The sequence below is a fragment of the Hippocampus comes genome, unplaced genomic scaffold (genome assembly GCF_001891065.2).
Source record: "Hippocampus comes isolate QL1 unplaced genomic scaffold, H_comes_QL1_v1.1 scaffold151, whole genome shotgun sequence".
Taxonomy (NCBI): Eukaryota; Metazoa; Chordata; class Actinopteri; order Syngnathiformes; family Syngnathidae; genus Hippocampus; species Hippocampus comes.
Genome location: NW_017805591.1, coordinates 638,225 through 658,345, shown reverse-complemented (window position 1 = coordinate 658,345; position 20,121 = coordinate 638,225). Strand labels below are relative to the sequence as shown.

At 40.5% G+C, this 20,121-nt stretch overlaps 2 protein-coding genes and 1 long non-coding RNA gene across 3 annotated transcripts in view; 2 read left to right on the top strand and 1 right to left on the bottom strand.

The window, feature by feature from the left end:
- Positions 1 to 627: 627 nt before the first annotated feature.
- On the bottom strand, positions 628 to 2,197 carry LOC109522027 (uncharacterized). The gene is made up of 2 exons (XR_002169484.1): positions 1,890 to 2,197; positions 628 to 1,801 (listed from the first exon to the last, which is right to left on the bottom strand). It is a non-coding gene; the product is annotated as an uncharacterized LOC109522027 (long non-coding RNA).
- Positions 1,796 to 11,760, top strand: LOC109522023 (claudin-1). The gene is made up of 5 exons (XM_019880202.1): positions 1,796 to 1,938; positions 6,890 to 7,293; positions 7,440 to 7,604; positions 10,956 to 11,034; positions 11,128 to 11,760. Exons 2-5 carry the CDS (start codon positions 7,098 to 7,100, stop codon positions 11,216 to 11,218), a joined length of 531 nt encoding a protein of 176 aa, XP_019735761.1. The 5' UTR covers positions 1,796 to 1,938; positions 6,890 to 7,097; the 3' UTR covers positions 11,219 to 11,760.
- Positions 11,761 to 13,664: 1,904 nt separating this feature from the next.
- Positions 13,665 to 20,121, top strand: part of p3h2 (prolyl 3-hydroxylase 2) — a 50,170-nt gene continuing 43,713 nt past the window's right edge. Inside the window, exon 1 of the mRNA XM_019880179.1 lies at positions 13,665 to 14,367. Within this exon, the coding sequence (XP_019735738.1) occupies positions 13,960 to 14,367 (408 nt within the window). The 5' untranslated portion in view covers positions 13,665 to 13,959. The remainder of the gene's footprint in view (positions 14,368 to 20,121) is intronic.

Sequence of the window (20,121 nt, the reverse complement as noted above, 5' to 3'; positions counted from 1 at the left end):
TGGAAGCGCATTGATGTTTTTGAACTTGAGCTACGGGTTCATCTCACTGCATAAGAACATGTTCGAAAAGCTCATTTATTTCAATAGCTGAGTTCCACAAGTGAAACACATTCATTGAACATATAATGAAACAATCTCCATGAGATGAATTCCTACTTAATATCTTATAATGATATATTAAAACTCAACTCAAACATCCGAATTTCTCGGGACACTGAATGTGGTTTTTATTAGGCTGTCATGATCGATTGTAATGTAATTACAAAATATCACAAAAGTCTATTTCCAATATAAATTTCACTTTTGACTTGAATCACTGAAATAAATTTGATTCTCCACAATATTCTAATTGATGATACACGTCGAAAAGAACATTTAATTGAGCACCAGAGAAATAGTCCCGAATGTACTGATGGATTTATAGAATTTAAAAAATGTAGTCAATGAACTTGTTTATCATGGATATGCTCCACATCACAGAATACTGTAGGTTTACAAAAAAAACGATCAGAAATATAGTTTTACCCTCCCACGCTTTAAATACATTTCAAATTTTGAAAACACTTACTGTCAAGAAATGGAAGACGTGTACAGTACATCATCACTGAAAATAAGAGGCCAAGCATGCTCGCTTCAAGCTGTTTATTTTTCATTCCCAGGTGCAGTTTACTGTATAACCGACACGCAAAAGAAACGAGAATGAAATAAACATTATCTGTATTTAAGAGATACCAAAATGTTCAACCAAACCATATCATTTTGTCGAACACAATCTGCTATCTTACTGCCAACAATGCGCAAGCGCAGTTTATATTGATTGTAAACCTTCACACAACGCAAACAGGACATCTATTCTCTCTGATGTGTGGGAACAATAAATACCGAACAAGATGCGGCAAACTATTACTCTTAAAACTCATTCACTGCCATTGACGGCTATAGAAGTCAAAAGCTCCATCGGTTTACCATGGGCTGGCACTGAATGAGTTTTCATAGGCGCTCTTCTTTAATGCTGTTAATTATGCAACATCTCTTCCAGTGGACCTCAGTGCTAACCCAGCGCTAGTGGTACTACTCTGAAAGCAAGCAACTCTGAATTTAAACTCGGTTGTATACTGAAACCCCTTAAAACAGTTGCTTTAAAATGTGTAATTTAGCTTGTGTTGCCTGTAATATCTTTAATATAAACACAGCGCACATCATGTTAGGTACACGGGCACAATCATGAGATCCACGAAGACCTGCTTTGAAAATGTTGAAAACAACTAACCAAAATAACAATAAGGGTACAATTTTCATTCACAAATGAAAAATCCCAAACTATTCTAAGGCTTGTCCTATCATTCTCTTTAATTGACAGCATTCTCAGTAAATCAAACCTCTGTAGAGGGTATGGGTTACACCCATCATCATCATCATCATCATCATCATCATTAAGTTGAGCTGGTTCACCAGCATACCACACATACTCAGATAGACACACGCACACACACACGGTCTGCATGTGGCAACACCACGACCATAGCTACTCTGCGGCCTTATGTCACCGTCAAACTGCTCGGTTAGATTTTAAAACAAGTTAAATATTTGGTCAAAGTAGTCAATTTCGACACACTTGGCAATAGTTCCATCCGAGCCTGAAAATTTCAGTTTAAAAATCAACCAAAAATCCACAGTTTTCCCGCAGGCTTGGATACACGTTGCACACACGACCAGAAACAATGACTGAAATGTTTCAAGCGACAAATTCCCAGGCAAAGTTTCTAGCGGTGCGGGCAACAGAACAGCTGTGAAACACTACCTGTGTACACAAAACAAAACACAAAACGTTAAGTGTCAAATCACAAAACATCTTACGTTGTCTGCAATTCACCAGCGTTCGAGCTCACCGCTCTCAGCTGCTCCGGTGATGACCGAGAAGAGGACGTCAAGTCGCCGGTGAGTGTTTTTCACTCGTGTGTCTCACCTTGGCAGCTCAGGTGCGAGTGCAGCTGTCTATCAAGCCGAGCACGCCGTGTTGAGACATGACGGGTGACACACCCACTGGAGGTGCACACCCCCCTCTCCTATCTCTCCTTGTCTTTCACTCCATCCAGACATTATGTAAATGTACTTTAAAAAAAAAACAAATTGTTCTTTGTGTTTTTAGGAGTCAAATAACTAAACACCTTTATCTTGATGCATTTTTTTTGTTGTTGTTTGGTTTTTTTTCAGCTAGGAGGCCCAAAAAGGCCCGAGGCTCCTCTCTTCTGGAAGAACCAGTAAGGAGTCAGGGGAACCACAAGAGAATTATCGAAGACAGTTAAACCTTTAATGTCAGTGAACCACTTTCACGTGTGCACCATTTCAAGTTTTTACTCTTTAAACACACACAGGTTAGTTGTCTTCCACTGACAAGCAATCCTTCAGGGTGGGCCGCGCCCTTCCGCAGGCACTAATAACGTTGATTTCATTCACGTATTCACCTCACTCTTTTTGCAGAAGCATTCGAACCAGGAAGCGTTTTCATTTTTATGATACCAAAAAAGAAAAACTGATCTCCATGGGAATCTTCAAAAGTGAGACGGGCCGTTTGGCCAGAGGGCACTTGCTCACTGTGCCTGATGTAGGAATGATATCTGACTGGTTGGAGCAGCAGCCAAGCCAAAATGTACAGGGAGTCAACCTTGGATGCGTGTCAAGGCAATTATGAGTGCTTTGTTTAAGCTTGCACAAAGGACAGCCTCATTTATTTTTTAGGGATAGGCCGTCGGCCCTGTATGGTCCAGGGTCGATGGCACGATAAAAGATTGAATGTGACAATGAGACCATGTTCATGAACGTTATTTGAGGAATACAGCTTGAGAGCCAAGCAATACAAACGGGAAGGTATATGGCAATTTGTAGACACTTGGAATTGTTTTCTACAGTGGAAACTGATCGAACACAGCAACGTTTCTTGCCATTGAAAATTGTGCAAATGGAACATACCCACAGAATTGGTGTCATTTGCATCCCCAGAAAATAAAATGTATTAATGTACTGTAAAATACCTTCTTTTTTTAAATAAAGCAATGTCCTGCACATTGACCTGTTTATGTATTTAATCAATACAATTTATGAAATTAATGTAAATGGCCTTGAACATTGGAAAAGTAGCAGCTGTTGCCATCCATGATGCGAGCCGCTTACCCTCATGAGGGTCGCGGGCGTGCTGGAGCCTATCCCAGCTGTCTTCGGCAGTAGGCGGGGTACACCCTGAAATGGTTGCCAGCCAATCGCAGGGCACGCATAGAAAAAAAACCCATTCACACTCATACTGAAGGACAGTTTTAGAGTCATCAATTAACCTACCGTGCATGTTTTTGGGAGAAAACCGGAGTACCTGGAGAAAACACACGCAGGCAACTGGCCAACTCCACGCAGGAAGGCCGCAGCCGGGGTTTGAATCACTGGAATGTGCTTAGTGTCACCATGCTAATACCTTTTATGTTACATGGCTACATTTCACTAATTTCTAAGACTGCTGTTACTCAAATGAGGAATTTCAGTACCTAATACAATAACATCATAAAATTACGTTGTCAGAGATCTGCCAATACATTTTTGAGTAGTTCAACATGTGTTTGCATTGTAGGAATTTGAGTTGAAATATGACAGAAATTTAACTTCATTTTAACTGAGAGAGGTACAAGCAAATGGCACCATTTCGTTGGAATGGCTGAAAAACAAATATGCTGCATCATAAAACCCTCACTTCACTGAAGTATAAAAACAAGACACTACTGGTATTAAAATGGAAAAAAACAAATATTACTCCTTCGTGATGTGCCGCAAGTATTTTTTATTACTGCGTCTCACGCATCTAACTTTATTTACATTCTGGACCGTCGTACAAGTGCAAAAAGAAGTTAACCAGTGAGCATTTTAAAGTGTAACCATACAAAACACTCTGTTAACCTGAGTTGCAACACCCCTAATTATTTTTATCATTCTCACACTGTCACACAAGTGAAGGTTAACCGATTTACAGATTAGAATGTTCAAATCGACATTTTAACATCCTTAACTGTGATACGTGTAATAAGTGTAGCTAGCTAGCTAGCTAGATAGATAGATATGGTCTGAGTAAGTAATACTTGGAATAATACACAAGAGAGTCTAACAAGTTACGGCCTCGGATGATGAAATGGTGTGCCGTCATTTCCATTTCCAAGAACATATTCTTGGAGCATCATGACTGGCAGCCAAACAGGAATCCCAAGTTTGAAAACATGACTTGGCCATTTGGACTCTCTTCCAACAAAGTAGACACCATAAAGATTTCTCAGAGGATAGTTGAATAGTACTTCAAGAAGAAAAGAAAAATAGTTGTAATATACAACTGTAATACTGTATATAACACTGCAAAATTATCAGTTGATGCCAGCAAATGCCTTTCCAACAAATCTTCATTGCAATGCGAAGAAAAATGCGGTGATTATCTAATCCTAATAATGGCTTCAGTGGATCTAAAAAGGTGACATGTCCCTGGGAACTTGGCATCTGAACAGGGGTGTGTAGACGTTTTATATCAAATTTACATTTCTTGTGACCCAAGGACAGCAAGCAGCAAACACCAAAGCCCATCCTTGATTCCAAAGTCTTCCACTGGTATCTTCATTTCTTTTTTTCATCGTGCTATAACCACCATCAACTTCTTTTTAAGCATACAAATACAATGAAATCAGATCCGTTACAAAAAAATAAGAAATATATCTTCCCAGTTAACAAGAACAATGCTCAATTTTGATCGATGTTTTCGGAGAGGAAGCAGAGAGAACTCGAAACGCACACTAGATGGCGCCTTCCTGGTATGCTCTCTTGCTCAACCTGTTTGCGGGGGAGGTTGCCTCTCTTTGGAGGTGGAGCAGGCTTCGAAAACAAAAAGCAATTTAAAAAACTATTTGATCAAGCTTATTTGGTTCGGTCTATCAATCATCTCTTAGTTATGGTGCCAAAAAAACACAGGGCGCTCATTATCATATCCCCCCCCACAAATGAAAAAAAAAATTGTAATATACCCGCCCCCCCAAAAAAACATTTTTTTTTTTTCGGATGAAACGATGAATTAAATCAAATAAATGAAAACGAAAGTGTTCCATACAATTACATTTTTTAAATTAGATGGGGCGCAAACAACGTTTTTTTTCTGCAAACTGAAAACAAATATTTTTAAACTACCGGTAACTTTAAAATCAGAAAATCAACAAATGAAAAACAGAGATTTAAATTGTCTCCCTGCTTTTGTTTTAGGAAACTGAAAAATTACACAGACTCACTTGCACACTATTTGTACCCCCCCCTTCCACACACACACACACACACACACACACACACACACACACACACGGTTTAGCCTTTGTGGAGATTTGCCCTCTGAGTGACATTCTAGATAAAGATCATATCTGATTTTATCATTATTCTGTGACCCTTTGATTTTGCTTCCATTTTATGTAAACAAGTCACATTTATCTTAGCTCCTTGACCCGCAAAATGTTTAGCTCATTTTGTTCTTTTTAGATATTAACAAGCATTTTAGTATCATATGTGCTATATATTTGATCAGAATTAAAGTTCACATGCTATATACAAAAAAGTTATTGGTGAAAGGGAGATTTTTTTTTTCAATTGCTTTTTTCTCGTTCACCCATACTGTTGCTAATGAGCACATGTTTACAGATAACAAGACTGAACATATTAATCACATACGTGGTAAATTTTCTAGAGTCAGAAATCAACATTTTTACTTATTTTTTTGTCAAATGTGATGAAAATTAGTTATACGTATAACACAGAAACATCTTTTAGTTTGAAGCTTATTGCAGGAAAGGGTGGAAGCTGATGCAATCTGAACAAATTTAGCCTGTTTACAAACTGGCATCCCCTTCACCAATTACGGCCAAATGGTTTGCTTTAATTATCTGTGTGAAATGAATGCAAAGTTCACTGTTGTAAACATGGTTGCTGCAGTACATTTCAGAGGAAAGGAAGGATAATTGACCATTTTCACCCTCATTTATTAAGATGATTTATTAGACTTCCTACTTTATTATTTTTTGTAATGGTCACCGACCTCCTGACCTAACTATACCTACAAAAAAAAAAAATATATATATATATATATTTTTTTCACACACACACACACACACACACACACGGTGCTTGACTGGTTAGCATGTCCGCCTCTCAGCGCAGAGGTGCAGCAGGATTCGATTTCACCTTCTTGTGTGGAGTTTGCATGTGCTCCCCGTGCCTGTGTGGGTTTTCTCCGTGTTATCACGTTTCCTCCCACATTCCAAAAACATGCATGTCAGGTTAACTCAACACTCTACATGGTCCCTTGGTGTGATTGTGAGTAAATATGTTTGTTTGTTTTTGTGTGCTCTACGATTAGCCGGCAACCAGTTCAGGGTGTACCCCGCCTACTGCCCGAAGACAGTTGGGATGGGCTCCAGTACACCTGCGGCCTTTGTGAGGATAAGCAGGTGAGTTAGAGAATGGATGGATGCATATATATGATTGTTGAAATTACATCAGCATGATGGGGTGGATTACATTGTAATGGTAGCACAGAGAAGCTGAAATCTGATTGGACAAAAAATCAAATGTACTGAAAGCAGTGCAAGCCAAAGAAAGTTTTCAAAATGAAGAGAGCAGACTGTTGAAAATAAATGAATCTACCGGTAATTTCATGGAACAAATATAATTTATTTTTAAATGTAGCTCAGTGTTTCCAAAAGTGTTTAGGCCAGCAAAGAAGGTCTTCTTGGCCCGCCATTGACAAATACTCGATTTATAAATGCCGTGTTGGGTAAAATGTGTGTCAAAGTTCACTGCATTGAAATGTGTTGTTTTCATCACTCATCAGATAAAGAAAATGACTTCCCATCAGATGGTACCGGTGGAGACCTCTCGTGCGTCACGGACGGCATAAATAGAGGCAGCAGCACACAGCACGACAATCCTCTAAACAAGCATCCACAGCACATCACACAGAGCCTCCCAATTAACGCTGTTTTTTTTTTTTTTTTTTCCTCCCCCTGTGCATCCTGCTTACTCTCCTCTCTCTGGATGTCATGGCCAGCTCGGCACTGCAGCTGCTCGGTTTCTTCCTGTCACTGATTGGAGTGGTCGCCACAGTGACCGCCACCATCATGGTGGAGTGGAAGATGCACGGCCATTCTCATCGTATCTACGAGGGCCTGTGGATGACCTGCAGCGTAGGCCACAGGACCACCTGTGAATTTCACGACTCTCTCCTCAAACTGTCAAGTAAGTAAGATGACACGAGTCAGGATTTGAACAAAGTATCATTTAGCATTGGGCCACCAAGTGACTCACTCTAGAGCTGACTTAGCGTAACAAAAGGCCACACATGAATGTGAACGGTCAATTCATTCATTTCTGCCCACTCCCAGATCAGGTCCAGATAACCAGGGGAATTCTGCTGTTGAGTTTGTTCCTGTCAGCCGTGGCGTTGATGGTCTCCACTATTGGAATGAAGTGCACCCGCTTTATGGACGGCAGGGCCAGGGCAAAGGGTGTAGTGGCTCGGATTGGAGGCATTATGCTGATGGCTGCAGGTATGATTTTCTGTTCTCATTGTACTGTTTGAAGTTTAACCAGTTTTCTTGAAAAAACATGCCGCAAAAGTCACATTTTGTCAACCTTCACCTCATGCGACAAGCAGCAAATGCCGTGAGACTTCAGCTCAGTGAACACCAGGAAATGTTTTGTTTAGGCTCTTGTTGGATGCCACCACAGAGGCGTGCACACGCAGTGATTTGAGTCAACTTTATTTCATGTTTGTTTATGCCTGCCGTTGATCGGAAATCCCCTTTGCTGCAAAACCACCACTTTTCAGGAAACCAAAAAAAAAAAAAAAAAAAAAGCATGTTTATTGAGCCATTAACACTGCCCTGCCAAAGAGGACAAGCCATTTTCCACTTTAACCCTTTCAGGGACAGCGGTTACGACAGTGGACAGTTTATCATGTTTTCAGGTTACAGGGTGCATGAAAGAGTTATATTGGTCAAGAATTAAAAAAAAAAAAAAAAAAAAAAAAAAACAACCCTGAGGGGACTAACCAATAGTAGTAATTTCCGAAAAAAAACAAAACAAAAAAAAAAACATGAAATTGACCACATTTGGCTATATGAGGGTTTGGCCTGAAACCATCGTTTTACAACCCTTAATCACAAAATAGTCTCAAAGAGCTTCACAGGCTCACAGTTCACAACAATCAACAACATCCCCTAGTTTAGGGTGGTCCCCAACCATTTTCCCACCAGGGCCCGGATAATGGTCACAGAGATTTTTCTCAAAACCGGCAACTATTCGTCAATGGTGCTGACGTATATTCCTGATTGGGAATAATATGCATTTATCACACAATACGATGATGTCCAATGTTAATTTAAACAGCCTGACAGTCCAGGTACTTAAATGAAGGGCCACATATTGACACTTTCAGGGAAATGGTCCTCCTCAGGTCTTTTCCCAGTCGGTTGAGCCAAAAACCTTACGGCAACAGCCTCATTTGGCTCATTGCTACCCACTCTGCTTTCCCAATAAGAGACTGGGGAGGAAGAGAAGCGGCACCAAAACAGGCCAAAATCCAGATGTCAGGTTGTCAGGCAGGACAAGAATCTAGTTCGTGCTAGATGGAATTTAACTAAATGCGAAAGTGTCGAAATAGGTCTTGAGTTGAGATTTAAATATTTAAAGGTAGCTCGGGTATGGCATTCTTCAGTATTGGAGACTATTTTTTTGTTGTTTTTTTTAATGTGAGAGACCCCACATGAATCAGGAAAAATGTTGCCATGTCTTCTTACTGCTGTTATAGTGTCTGGTGTATTCCAGATGACCAGTCAGTGTTCTGTTGCTTGTAGACTGACAAAAAAGAACAGAGCATAGGAGAAGAATACAAAAAAAAAAGCTAGGCTAAGTGTTAGCTTTTCTGGTAACTACATTATGGTTGCAAACTCCTTGTCATTTTTAATGTGGCAAATGACTTGTGAGGCACATTATCCAACCACTGGGGAAAATTTCAGCATTCTCTCTTCTTTGCAATCAACGTCAGCATTGACCTTATTCCCGGATGTCTCTCACTGATTATCCAAAACAATTATCGAGTGGTTTTGGGCGTGTTAAAAGCGATTCTTCTTCCTCGATCTGCTCAGGGAATAGTCAGTGCTGACAATCATAAATGCAACCTGTTCAATATTTATGATCGCAAATCCTTTTGTGTGGTCCACGTTGGGCCTACCAGACACAAATAGAGCAGCAACTGCTTGTGTTTTCACAATCAACAATGTTGAGTAGAGGTGCACACTTTCTTAAAGAGTACATACAAATTGTCACGCTTTGCATGGTGGTGGTGTAGTTGAAGGACCCAAAAAGCAAGGATGTAGGGAGGAGCAGGGTGGATTGACCAAAATGTATTTAACAAAATGTAAACAGGACTACACTGGAGAAACTAACTCAAGAACTCACTCAAACAAAGTCCAGAAAATCACAGGAAACCAAAGTAGCAAACAATTTCATAACTTTGCTGCTGAGAATTGGGAATTTCTCCATTGCGAGACTAATAAAGGATTTCTTATCTTAAAACCTAAGACAAAAAACAAAACGTGACACATGCACAGAGACACACACACACAACAGCAACAGAAACAATGACAGAAAACAAACAATGACCCGACAACGAGTGGTCGTGCCGGGAGTCCTTTTAAACACACTAATGGCACCAAGACCAACAGGTGTGCAGCTGCAGGCGGAGCCCTACAGTGCCACCTGTTGGCCACAATCAGAACCATGAGACAAATGAAGCAACCATCTTTCTCGCAGTACCTTTAGGCCACTGCTAAATATAGTATTTTAGTTTCAAAATAACGTTAACGTCTCGTCATACATCTCTTTATACGTTTATAAAAAAACATGATAAAAACCATAAAGCGTTCCCTGGTGTCTTAACCCTTTTAGGGACAGCGGTTACTACAATAAACAGCGTATTGTGTTATCAGGTTACAGGGTGCGTGAAAGGGTTAAAATATCTCTGACATTCTTCGGTCAAAACGCACAAAGGTATCAGAAAATAATCTCAACATCCACTTGTCACACAAGTTGGCCCCACCGTTTTGTTGCTGGGGCCTGGGGGACGCTGTCTCATGCAGTCAAACTGCTGGTCATCTCATTACCATGACAACGGCAAGCGAAGTCATTGCGAGCAGGGGACTAGCTATGCTATTGTTTCACAAGTAGCCCAGAGTCTAAAGAAAAAGGATAGCCCACATCATGCTGAAGTAAAATCATTTGCATTTTCAGTACTTGATTACACTCGTCACTCAGTGTATGGATCCATACATGTGGCGCATGCAGCGGACACATCATCAAAGACAAATACCCCTCATGTTGACAACTTAGCCAGACTTTTGAGTGGCGTTTATCAGATGCTACGCCGATAAATCTGTTCACTGATGATAATATGCGCAACCTCTGTTGCTCTGCTTACCTTTTGGCATTGATGCATTGATTACCTGTCGTGGCTTGAAAATGGCAGATCATTGCTCAGCCTAGCCTCCAAGTCGTGGGCTGTGAAACTGTACTATGTACTGTAAATTAGCATTAGTAAAGTTATGATGCCACAATTTGGCACGGTTCACTTAAAAACACATTTTCATCAAAACATTCAGTGATAGAAGTTAACCAGCATTGCGGAATTGATTGCATCCAATTTTATGGAGAAAATGAGTATTTAAAGCAATCTGCCACTGATCAAAAGGAAATAAACAATGGATATTGAGGGCAAGATTTTCTCTTTTAAAACTCATAGGAAGAGCCTCCCAATTCTTCCCTCAGTACTGATTGTTGAATTTTGACTGCAAGGGAGGCATGGGTGACATGTTTCCACTCTCTGCCTATTCTTTGTGCAGGTTTAATGACATTCATCATAACGTCCTTGTATGTCAAGAAGGTCGTTGCCGACTTCCATCATTCTCATCATCTCCACACGTAATTCCTCTTTGCACACACACACACACACACACAGACTCCCAGCACAATCTGCTTTGAAATGGGTCTTTAATTAACCGTTCTTCCGCACAGCTTTGAGTTTGGTAAAGCGGTGTTTGTGAGCTGGTCCGGCGGCTTCCTCACGACGTTCGGCGGAGCATTCCTGACCTGTCAGAGGTGCTAGAGATCATCGTCGTCCAGGTCTATAAGCTCTAACGGCCTCCTGCAAAACCACAAGTCCAACAGTAACTATGTTTAGTCACCAGGAAGGATCCGTGATAATAGTCGTCATGACTACTGATAAATTGCCGTTAGTCATTATCATTAGGCCTACATTGTGCTAAAATGACTCATATCTACTTTGCACTGTTTGGTTTGTTTTTGTTTTTATATTTACAGTGGAACCTCCAAAGTTGAACGAGCTACATTTTCATTTCGACGTACATGTTTTAAGATATCCTTCAAATGTCAAGCTGCCATCATGTGGGATTTTAGAGACTACACTTAGTGGGGTTGTGTTTATTTTTTTTTTTAAATGACAAAGGTGGTATCGGTGAGAATGAGAAGGGAAAGGACCATGACAATCATATAAACCAGTCCAGCTGTTGCCAAATGCTGACTAATTTTACTTTTAGTTTTATTATAGTGATGAACTTATCATCACAATTTCAATTGTTAGATAAAACATCACCAATATAGTTAGTTAATAAAGGATTTATGAGTTTATTGACTTTACATTATTTCCTATGGGAACTATTGTTTTGAAATCAAAACACAACCGCCCTCATAGAACAGATTACGTTCAACTTTGAAGGTTCTTCTGAGGACTCTGAATACTTAAATGAACAAACTACTCACTCGTAGATTTTTTTTTTTGTTTTTGTATAATTTGTTTTTATTGTGATATAGTACGATAGACATATTTGTGTACAGTATTTTATAAGTAAAATAAAATTGTGTTTTTATCTTTTGTTTGATATACTTCCAGTGGAGTGCAATTTATTGGACAGGGAGTGGCGGTTTCCGGATAAGATGCCCCTGCATTTCTGGGGAATTGAAGAAGCAATTAGCAGAGACGTAAAACATCCAGTACATGTGACAAAAAACAATCAGATTGGACAGAGAGATTAAAAATTGGGGAAGGGTTGGTAGAAGTTTACTCCTCAGCGGAAGTGCAACAATCTAATCTCTCATGCAAATGACAGATTTTTCCGTGAAGTGACTTTGCTCCCTGTATGGAGCCAAATTGAAACTTTGTTTTAAACCGCCAGCTGTTCCCATGTTGTTATTTATTTATTCTATTAATTTGTTTAAACCATGATGCAAATGATTTTTTATGTTAGATAACAGAATGGTAGAGCAGTAGGAATGTACAAATAGATGCATTGATTTAGAACACATGTATCACATTTGCGTGTTGATTTTATATTTGATGACCTAAGATTTAAGCATATTTCATACGAATGTCTCAATTATACAATCATCCTATGACAGTAGAGTACAGTAGAAGATTTACATTACTTGAAAGTTTCTAACTTAGATGTCAAGGCACTCCCCGAATAGTGTAATGCAGACGCCACCAAGTGGCTGTGAGCAGTATCGTGTGGGAAATGGAAAACGTCAGCACAATTTACAAAGTACTTGGCTTGGACACTTTTTTTTTTTTTTTTTTTTTTTTTTTTTTTTTTTTTTTTTTTTTTTTTTTTTTTTTTTTTTTTTTTTTTTTTTTTTTTTTTTTTTTTTTTTTTTTTTTTTTTTTTTTTTTTTTTTTTTTTTTTTTTTTTTTTTTTTTTTTTTTTTTTTTTTTAAGTACTATGACCTTCCACTAATCATTTGCAGGAGAGAATAATAACTCCTTATACAAGTTGGCATGTGGTGAAGCTATTAAAGTACTTGTCAAATAATTTCATTCAATGAGTTAGAGCTAAGCGTTCTTGGGTCCAAGGGAGTATAATTATAATTATTAGGTAGGTAGGTAGGTAGGTAGGTAAAAGTGTTTAGCATAAATGCCTGTCCCCCAACAGGTTGGTTAGAATAGCTTGAGTTTCCTCAGAATCAATATATTCTATTGTACGCCATACTGCACTACAAAAATACACTCACATATTCTCCATTAAAGTTTCCAAGTACCATATATTTATACTTTGCATTCAAATAAAGTTATTGGAAATAACAACAACAAACCTTGGAGGAGAACTAAGGTCACCAAGGACACAAATGCCTTAAACTCAAATTCATCCATTTTCTCTAAAATGATTTAGAACTGATTAGCAGTTATAAATAATAGATATTAATAAGTATTATTAATAATATTTAAAAGACGAAGAAACGAGACACTTGTGATGAAATGATGGAAAACCATACAAGGAACATTTACAGGCAGACCCATGGTGACATTTGTGTGAATGCTGAATCAAAGAAAGATACCTCCAGTAAATACAAACTGCCACCAGAGGGAGATTGTGTCATTCAAATGGGAGGACGAACAAGTGGGAAAGAAGTCTTGAAGAAAGAGAACAAAGGTCGTTTCACGTAATAAATTATTAAATGGAGAAAAAATGTTGATAACTTGATTTGAACAATACTGACATTTGCTTAGTTAAAGTGGCAGTTTTAGGCGTGTTACTTTGCATAAATACGGCGGAATTTGATGGAGCCCCTCGACGCTCACCGAAGACCCCCAGTGGAGAGAAAGTGGGCTGCGATTGTTGTCCATTCATTTCAAGGAGCAGGAGGAGGAGTCACCGGAACCACACTGGGGACCTGGTCGGCCAGTACAAAAAGTGTGTCTCTGAACAAACTTTAACTCTTATCGTCCTCCGCCCCCAGCATGCAGCGTGACACTTCCGGAGGTTTTAAATGGACAGCCAATCGAGGTTGACAGCGTTCTGTTGACTGACAGTCACGACTTCACACAGCACCAGAATGGACGCCAACTTCTTTGTCGTCTTCATCGCCTCCGCGCTCGCCTCCGTTACGCCGTCTTCGTCCACCTTGCAGCCTTACGACCTGTTATACGAGGACGCGGTGCGGGCGTTCTACAGCGGCGACTACGGCGGCGTGGTGCGCATCATGGAAGAGGCGCTCAGCAGCTACTCCGTCGTGCGGCGTTCCAAAATCCGCTGCCGGCTGAGGTGTCAGGACCAGCATCCGTTCGCGGACGCCGACTCCGACCTGGGCTTCTTCGGTGTGGTGCTGCGCAGAGCGTCGTGCATGGACAAGTGCATCGAGCAAGACATCGGCGTGCAATCCATGCATAAAGTCAGTGAGGATGTCGTGCAGGACTTCAACAGGCGGATCCCTTACAACTATCTCCAGCTGGCTTATCTCAAGGTAGGCACTGATGTTGGTGGGGGGTTTAAAGCAGTCTTGAATGGACACCATTGTTGACCACTCAGCGGGGTTACTTTGCGTCCCTGCCGTTTGCTCTAAAACCTCATCATCACTTGCTGCCTGGCGATGTGATGCAAAGATGCAGGCAGGTGATTGGAGGACAATTTACTGCTTTCTCTGCTGGCCCTAAACACAAATCAGAATCAATGACCGATACATTTACAACCTATATTTCAACATAGGTCACTTCAAGTGTGATGCTGTTAAGTGATGGAATAAGTCCGGTTAGTCACTATTGAAGGCCAGGGTACCAATTTTTTTGCCAACTTTTTCTTTTCTGATCTATAAATGCGATCAGTCCGGGCTATATCTGACCTCTTGCCTAAAGTCAGCTGAGACCCCATCTCACCGGCGACCTAATGAAGACAAACGCTATCATCGATGGATGAATGAATACTTCCCTTGGAAGTTGTCAATGAAATGCTCAGTGAAGAGCATTTTTTTTTTTTTATACCGCTCATGTACTAGATCTCATTATCTTAAGCTACATCCTGTGTATACCGCCCGTAAGAAAATTAGATCTGGCACACGTATTTGTAAAAACATATACAATTGCAAAGGAACTGATATAAAAAGCCCCAAAGAGTTAATGCGCTCATTTTTTATAAATACATAATCATATTTTTTAACATTAATTTATGAGGACTCTTGGGGGTTTTAGATCAACTGAAATAGCCTCAATAGGAAAAAAAGGCTCTACACCCCTGAGTAGATTGTCCCTAATGAAGTGTCGGATGAGTATACGCAGAGGCGTCTTGCATTGTCATTTTCTTCATTAAATCCAGACACATCTCAAAGGTATCATTGTTGAATACATTTTATTGATTGATGGCTACTCTGTCATTCAGTACTGACAAGTCGCTTTTAAACGGGGCAGCTGAACATAAAATGTAAAAAAAATACACCATCACTGTAGCAAAGGAGTGCCCTGCGATTGGCTGGCAACCGGTTCAGGGTGTCCCCCGCCTACTGCCCGAAGACGGCTGGGATAGGCTCCAGCAACCCCCGCGACCCTTGTGAGGATAAAGCGGATCGGAAAATGAATGAATGAATGAATGAATGTAGCAAACGAGACTTTTAAAAACGTTTTTTAGCACAAGACCCAAAACAAGCTCCTACTGGGCAGGACCATAATGGACCACTATGTAAAATGCCATCATTTATGACAATAATCATAAATCAAAAATTCCTGAGCCAAGAGGTGATGTGTCAGCTAGGAAGAGAATAGCACACGGTGTTCCAGTGTCAACTGACTTATAGTTGTAGGTAGTTGCAATATGCTACAAAAATTTTCTTCACTTCTCCATCACTCTGTTTCTTGTTTCAACATTTTTTTTGTCTCGTCTGTTCCTTTCTTTCCCTCTGTGTATCTCATCCCAAGCAGACATGGAAGTGCCAAAAGTGTTTCTGTCCAGGTGTTTTTGTATGCAAATGCTTCACTCCGAGTCATGTCCTCACTTCACATTACACGTTGAGGTTATTTTCTCGGCATTTTTCACATTTCCTGAGCTCTATTTTCCCCATGAGATCCATCTATTTGGTTGGGATGTTGTTGATCACTCCGCGTGGGAACAATCCAATGCACGGATAAAACAAGATGAGAAAGCCACAAAGTGTAATTTGAAATGCAGCCTCCACGAGACTGGAAATTGTGTCTGGATCACTAAGGGCAGCTGTCTTTTACATCATTGTGTCGTAATCCTGAAGTAGCTGTACAAGCAATCTGAATGAAAGAAACTTTACAGACATTAATGTGGTTTCCGCATTAAGCGATCCCTGAAATATAACTCGCTCCAAATTATTTGAAAAGGGAGCAGGTGCAAAGTCAAGAATGACCATTTCCAGATACAGTTATATTGCCTGAAAAATCACCCCTTTTTTTGATGTCTGAAAAGAGCGTGTAGTGATTTTCAAGATAAGTGATAAATGTGATTGGCTTATAGTAGTCATGATAAGCAATTTAATGATTGTTAAATTTTGTCAATTAATTGCCAGGAACTCATCACTTATTTATTGTGCTGTGCAGTAATTGATTGATGCAAAACAGACAGCACTATTTGGCCCATCCCATGAAAGGAAACATTATCAATATCGGTGCGGACTACTCGGAATCCAAAAAAATGCTTTACCAGCCTGAAATAACTTCTGGCCAGGTTTGTGTTTTGTATTTTTGAGGCCCAATGAGATTCATCCAACTATAACAATATTTGATCAAGTAAAACACATTTTTAATCACTATTGCATTGGGATTATCAAGTATCGGTACTTGGTATCGGGATTACTTTGATATAAGTACTGTACTTGTGCCCGGTTTAAGAAAGTGGTGTGTTGGTGCATGCATAATATAGTTTTTTTTTTCAAAAAATCAAAACAGTTCAAAGGCTTCTTTATAAAATGTCTGTGGCATACTAGGCTCAAAATATGCCAGATATAAAAATTTACAATCCACTTTTCACCCTATTTTTATGGACCTGTCCTGTCTCATATAAATGAAAACTTTGCCCAACAATGGAGTTTAGAAAATTGGAAGGGAGATCTTGTTAATCTGTGCATACAACCACACTGCTGCTGTGCTGCTTAGTTGCTTTTGGCTTTGACACAATTTTCTATGCACAGGAGGTCCCCGAGATAGTTAGCACAATGGGTTGGTTCCCGCGAGGCTATTCACCAATTTAATAGTCCGCAAGTCGAGACACATAAAATGTCATTCTGAAATTGCCTGTTGAAGTCCTTAAAAACAAAGACTGCAGTGTGGTGGCAAAGAAAAGGAGATGTAGTCAAATGGCAAAATGTAGTCATTACCACACGTAGTCTCCTTTTTGTTTCTTGTATCTCACAGTTTGCAATTAAGTGTCAACCACAGGCCCACAGGCCCTCCACTTTCCACATTGTCATCGACTTGGAGCTCCGATGGGATGCTGGCGGCAGCCCCTTCCGGGGGAAACAGAGCCAGTCGTCTGAACAGAGCGGCTCCGCATGCCCGGTGATGACACACAGCTTCCATGCTCGCATTTGGTGGGAAGTTGTTTGACCCTGATCTGTCTGGTTTGGACATTTCAACAGACTAAACGGATTCATTCCAAAAGTGCTGAACACTTGGATGTTATTTTTCAAATGTTCTCAACTTACAAAGTGCTCTCGCAATCTCAAAGAGTAGCCGCAGGGCAGGTTTGCGCAACTGCTGATCCAAATGATCCATAGCGGGAAGCTGCCGTGCAGGAGGTTTAAGGTGGATTGTCGATCAGGTGAGGAGAGGCAGAGCTCGACTTTACCCATTGGCCAGGTTGTCTGTCAGCGTGGCTGCGGTGTCTGCATCTTGCGTGGTTTCAGTTACATGTGATTAAAGCTCACGTGTACTTCAGGGGCACTCAGCGGCATTTGTGAAAATAAATAAGCGTTTAGCATTGCGCCTTTAACACGTCTTGCGTCAGTATAATGTGGCCTATTGGGCACGTGAGAAGAGGCTTCCACAAGCTGCGACTGTTCTACTCGCTCAGTGCTGCGTATGTTGCCGCCTTGCCAATCATTTAGTGCTGGCAAATATTTTATTTTCCTGTTGCGGTCTGTTTGCTTTGCTTAAAAAAAGAGTGGCAAACTGTAGCACTGGCTGGGCTTGAACCGTGCTTCCACAAGCTGCGACTGTTCTACTCGCTCAGTGCTGCGTATGTTGCCGCCTTGCCAATCATTTAGTGCTGGCAAATATTTTATTTTCCTGTTTGCTTTGCTTAAAAAAAGAGTGGCAGACTGTAGCACTGGCTGGGCTTGAACCGTGTGGCCTCCAGGGGTCCCTTGGCCTGACCACGGAATGATCAAAGGGCCCAAGCGTCACTGCTCCTGATTTTATCAGCGGCCGCTGGGCTCTTAATCGAACAGTGGCGTTTATTGTTCTTAGTTTCATTTGATCCAAATGTATGCTTTAAGGGTTCATTCAGCGGGTGATAAATACACACATGCTACTTGAACTTACTATATTTGGACATTCGTTTTAAGGCCATCTATCTAAACTGCACCGGAACATTTTTTTTTTTTGTGTGTGTGTCTGCTGCGTCCAAAGAGATTGTTTGTCAGTGTCCTACCAGTTGAAATTTTAAACCGACCTTTTAGGGATGCTTGTCCTTTTACAGGGTAAGAACCCTGTTCCTTTTAAATCAGAAATGATGACTGAAGCAACAGTTTTTACTACGTGTGTCCAAGGTTGGGTGAGCGTGTGGTCCTAGCAAGCTAACATCTTGATGATGATCATGATAAAGTGGATGTGCTTTTTATTTGCGGCAATCTTTGTCAATGGCGTATCGAATTAGTTATCCAGTTAATTGAAACCTGGGACCCATGATTCACTCTGCTTCCGGGTTTTCATTGTGTGAAGCAAACTCTCTTGTTTACCCCAACTGTGGAATAAATCTACTGTTAAACATTGCCGGCGTTTAGAATGGTCATGTGATTCATTCATGACCCACTCAAGTTGAATGTTTTAGCTCGATGGCAGCACAGCAGCGTAAGGCTTGTGTACAATCTTTTCAGTGACAACTTGGAAAAAGGAAGTCTTATGTGTGGGTGGTTTTAAATTTAACTTACTCTGAGACACTGATGTAAATTGATCGGCTAAACAGAATAGCGGCAGCGTTGGGTGGACATGTTCACTTTGAATTCTCCACATGAACTTGGACCAGAACTCGGAATCTTGCACAGATGTTTGAATGGGAGCGATGTTTTTCGGGGATCAGATGGAAGCACAGATGATGTTATTCTCATCTGTAGTTGGAAACAAAAGCAAAACAATAGCAAGGTTAAGGATGGGCGAGACGAGCATTGTTTCAAACGGAAGAAGTCCTACCTTTAGTTTTAAGACACGTAGGTCGGTTGTCATCAAGTCGGATTGATGTGTTTGGTGTTTCCTCTGGGTCACGGGGGGGTTAAAATGCTTGCTCAGTGACTGTGAACCTAAAAGACAAGGTACCAGGAGTAGATTACGGCAGAAGGCCTTTCTGCCCAGACAGCCAGACAGGGTGGTACTTGGCCATGCCAAAGGTCTCCTGCATGACTGGGCATGAGCTGGTAGCACACGGTAGGAATGTGTGCGCCCAATGCGGAACAGTACACTGATAGTGTTCATTCGCCTGCCCATTAATGAGGTAATGAGGAGGAGTCTGCCTGTTGGGTTGCTGAGCTTTGATTTTATTTATTTATTTATTTATTTTTAAAGTGACGAAAAGCGAAATGACGTTCAAACCGAAAAGCCGACTTTAACGCAAGACCTCAACAATCCCGCAAATGAGAGCCTAGAGCAGCTGGCCAAACAAGTTTGACATATACAGTTTAGCACAGTATATAAATATCCATATGGGGATGTGTCTTTGTACACACAGATGTTTCTCGTGAGTGGATTGCACAAAGTTTGAGGTAATAATCCGTCTGACTAAATGCTGCTGGGAGAAGATGTGAGAAAAGCAGACTACATAATAAACATGCCCGACCAGTAGCTGGCAAACCTTTTGTAAATAAATCACTTCATATCGCAACCACAATACGTGTGGTCCACAATTTTAATGTGTGCATTCTGTGAGTTGATAGTTTGACCGTTTCATTTGACATCACAAAATATGTCTTCTTAAACAGCAGCCATGTGTGACGGTGAAAATGATGTTGTAAATGTTGGATACGTTTGCCCAGTTTTTAAGAGCAGATGTTCCTTGA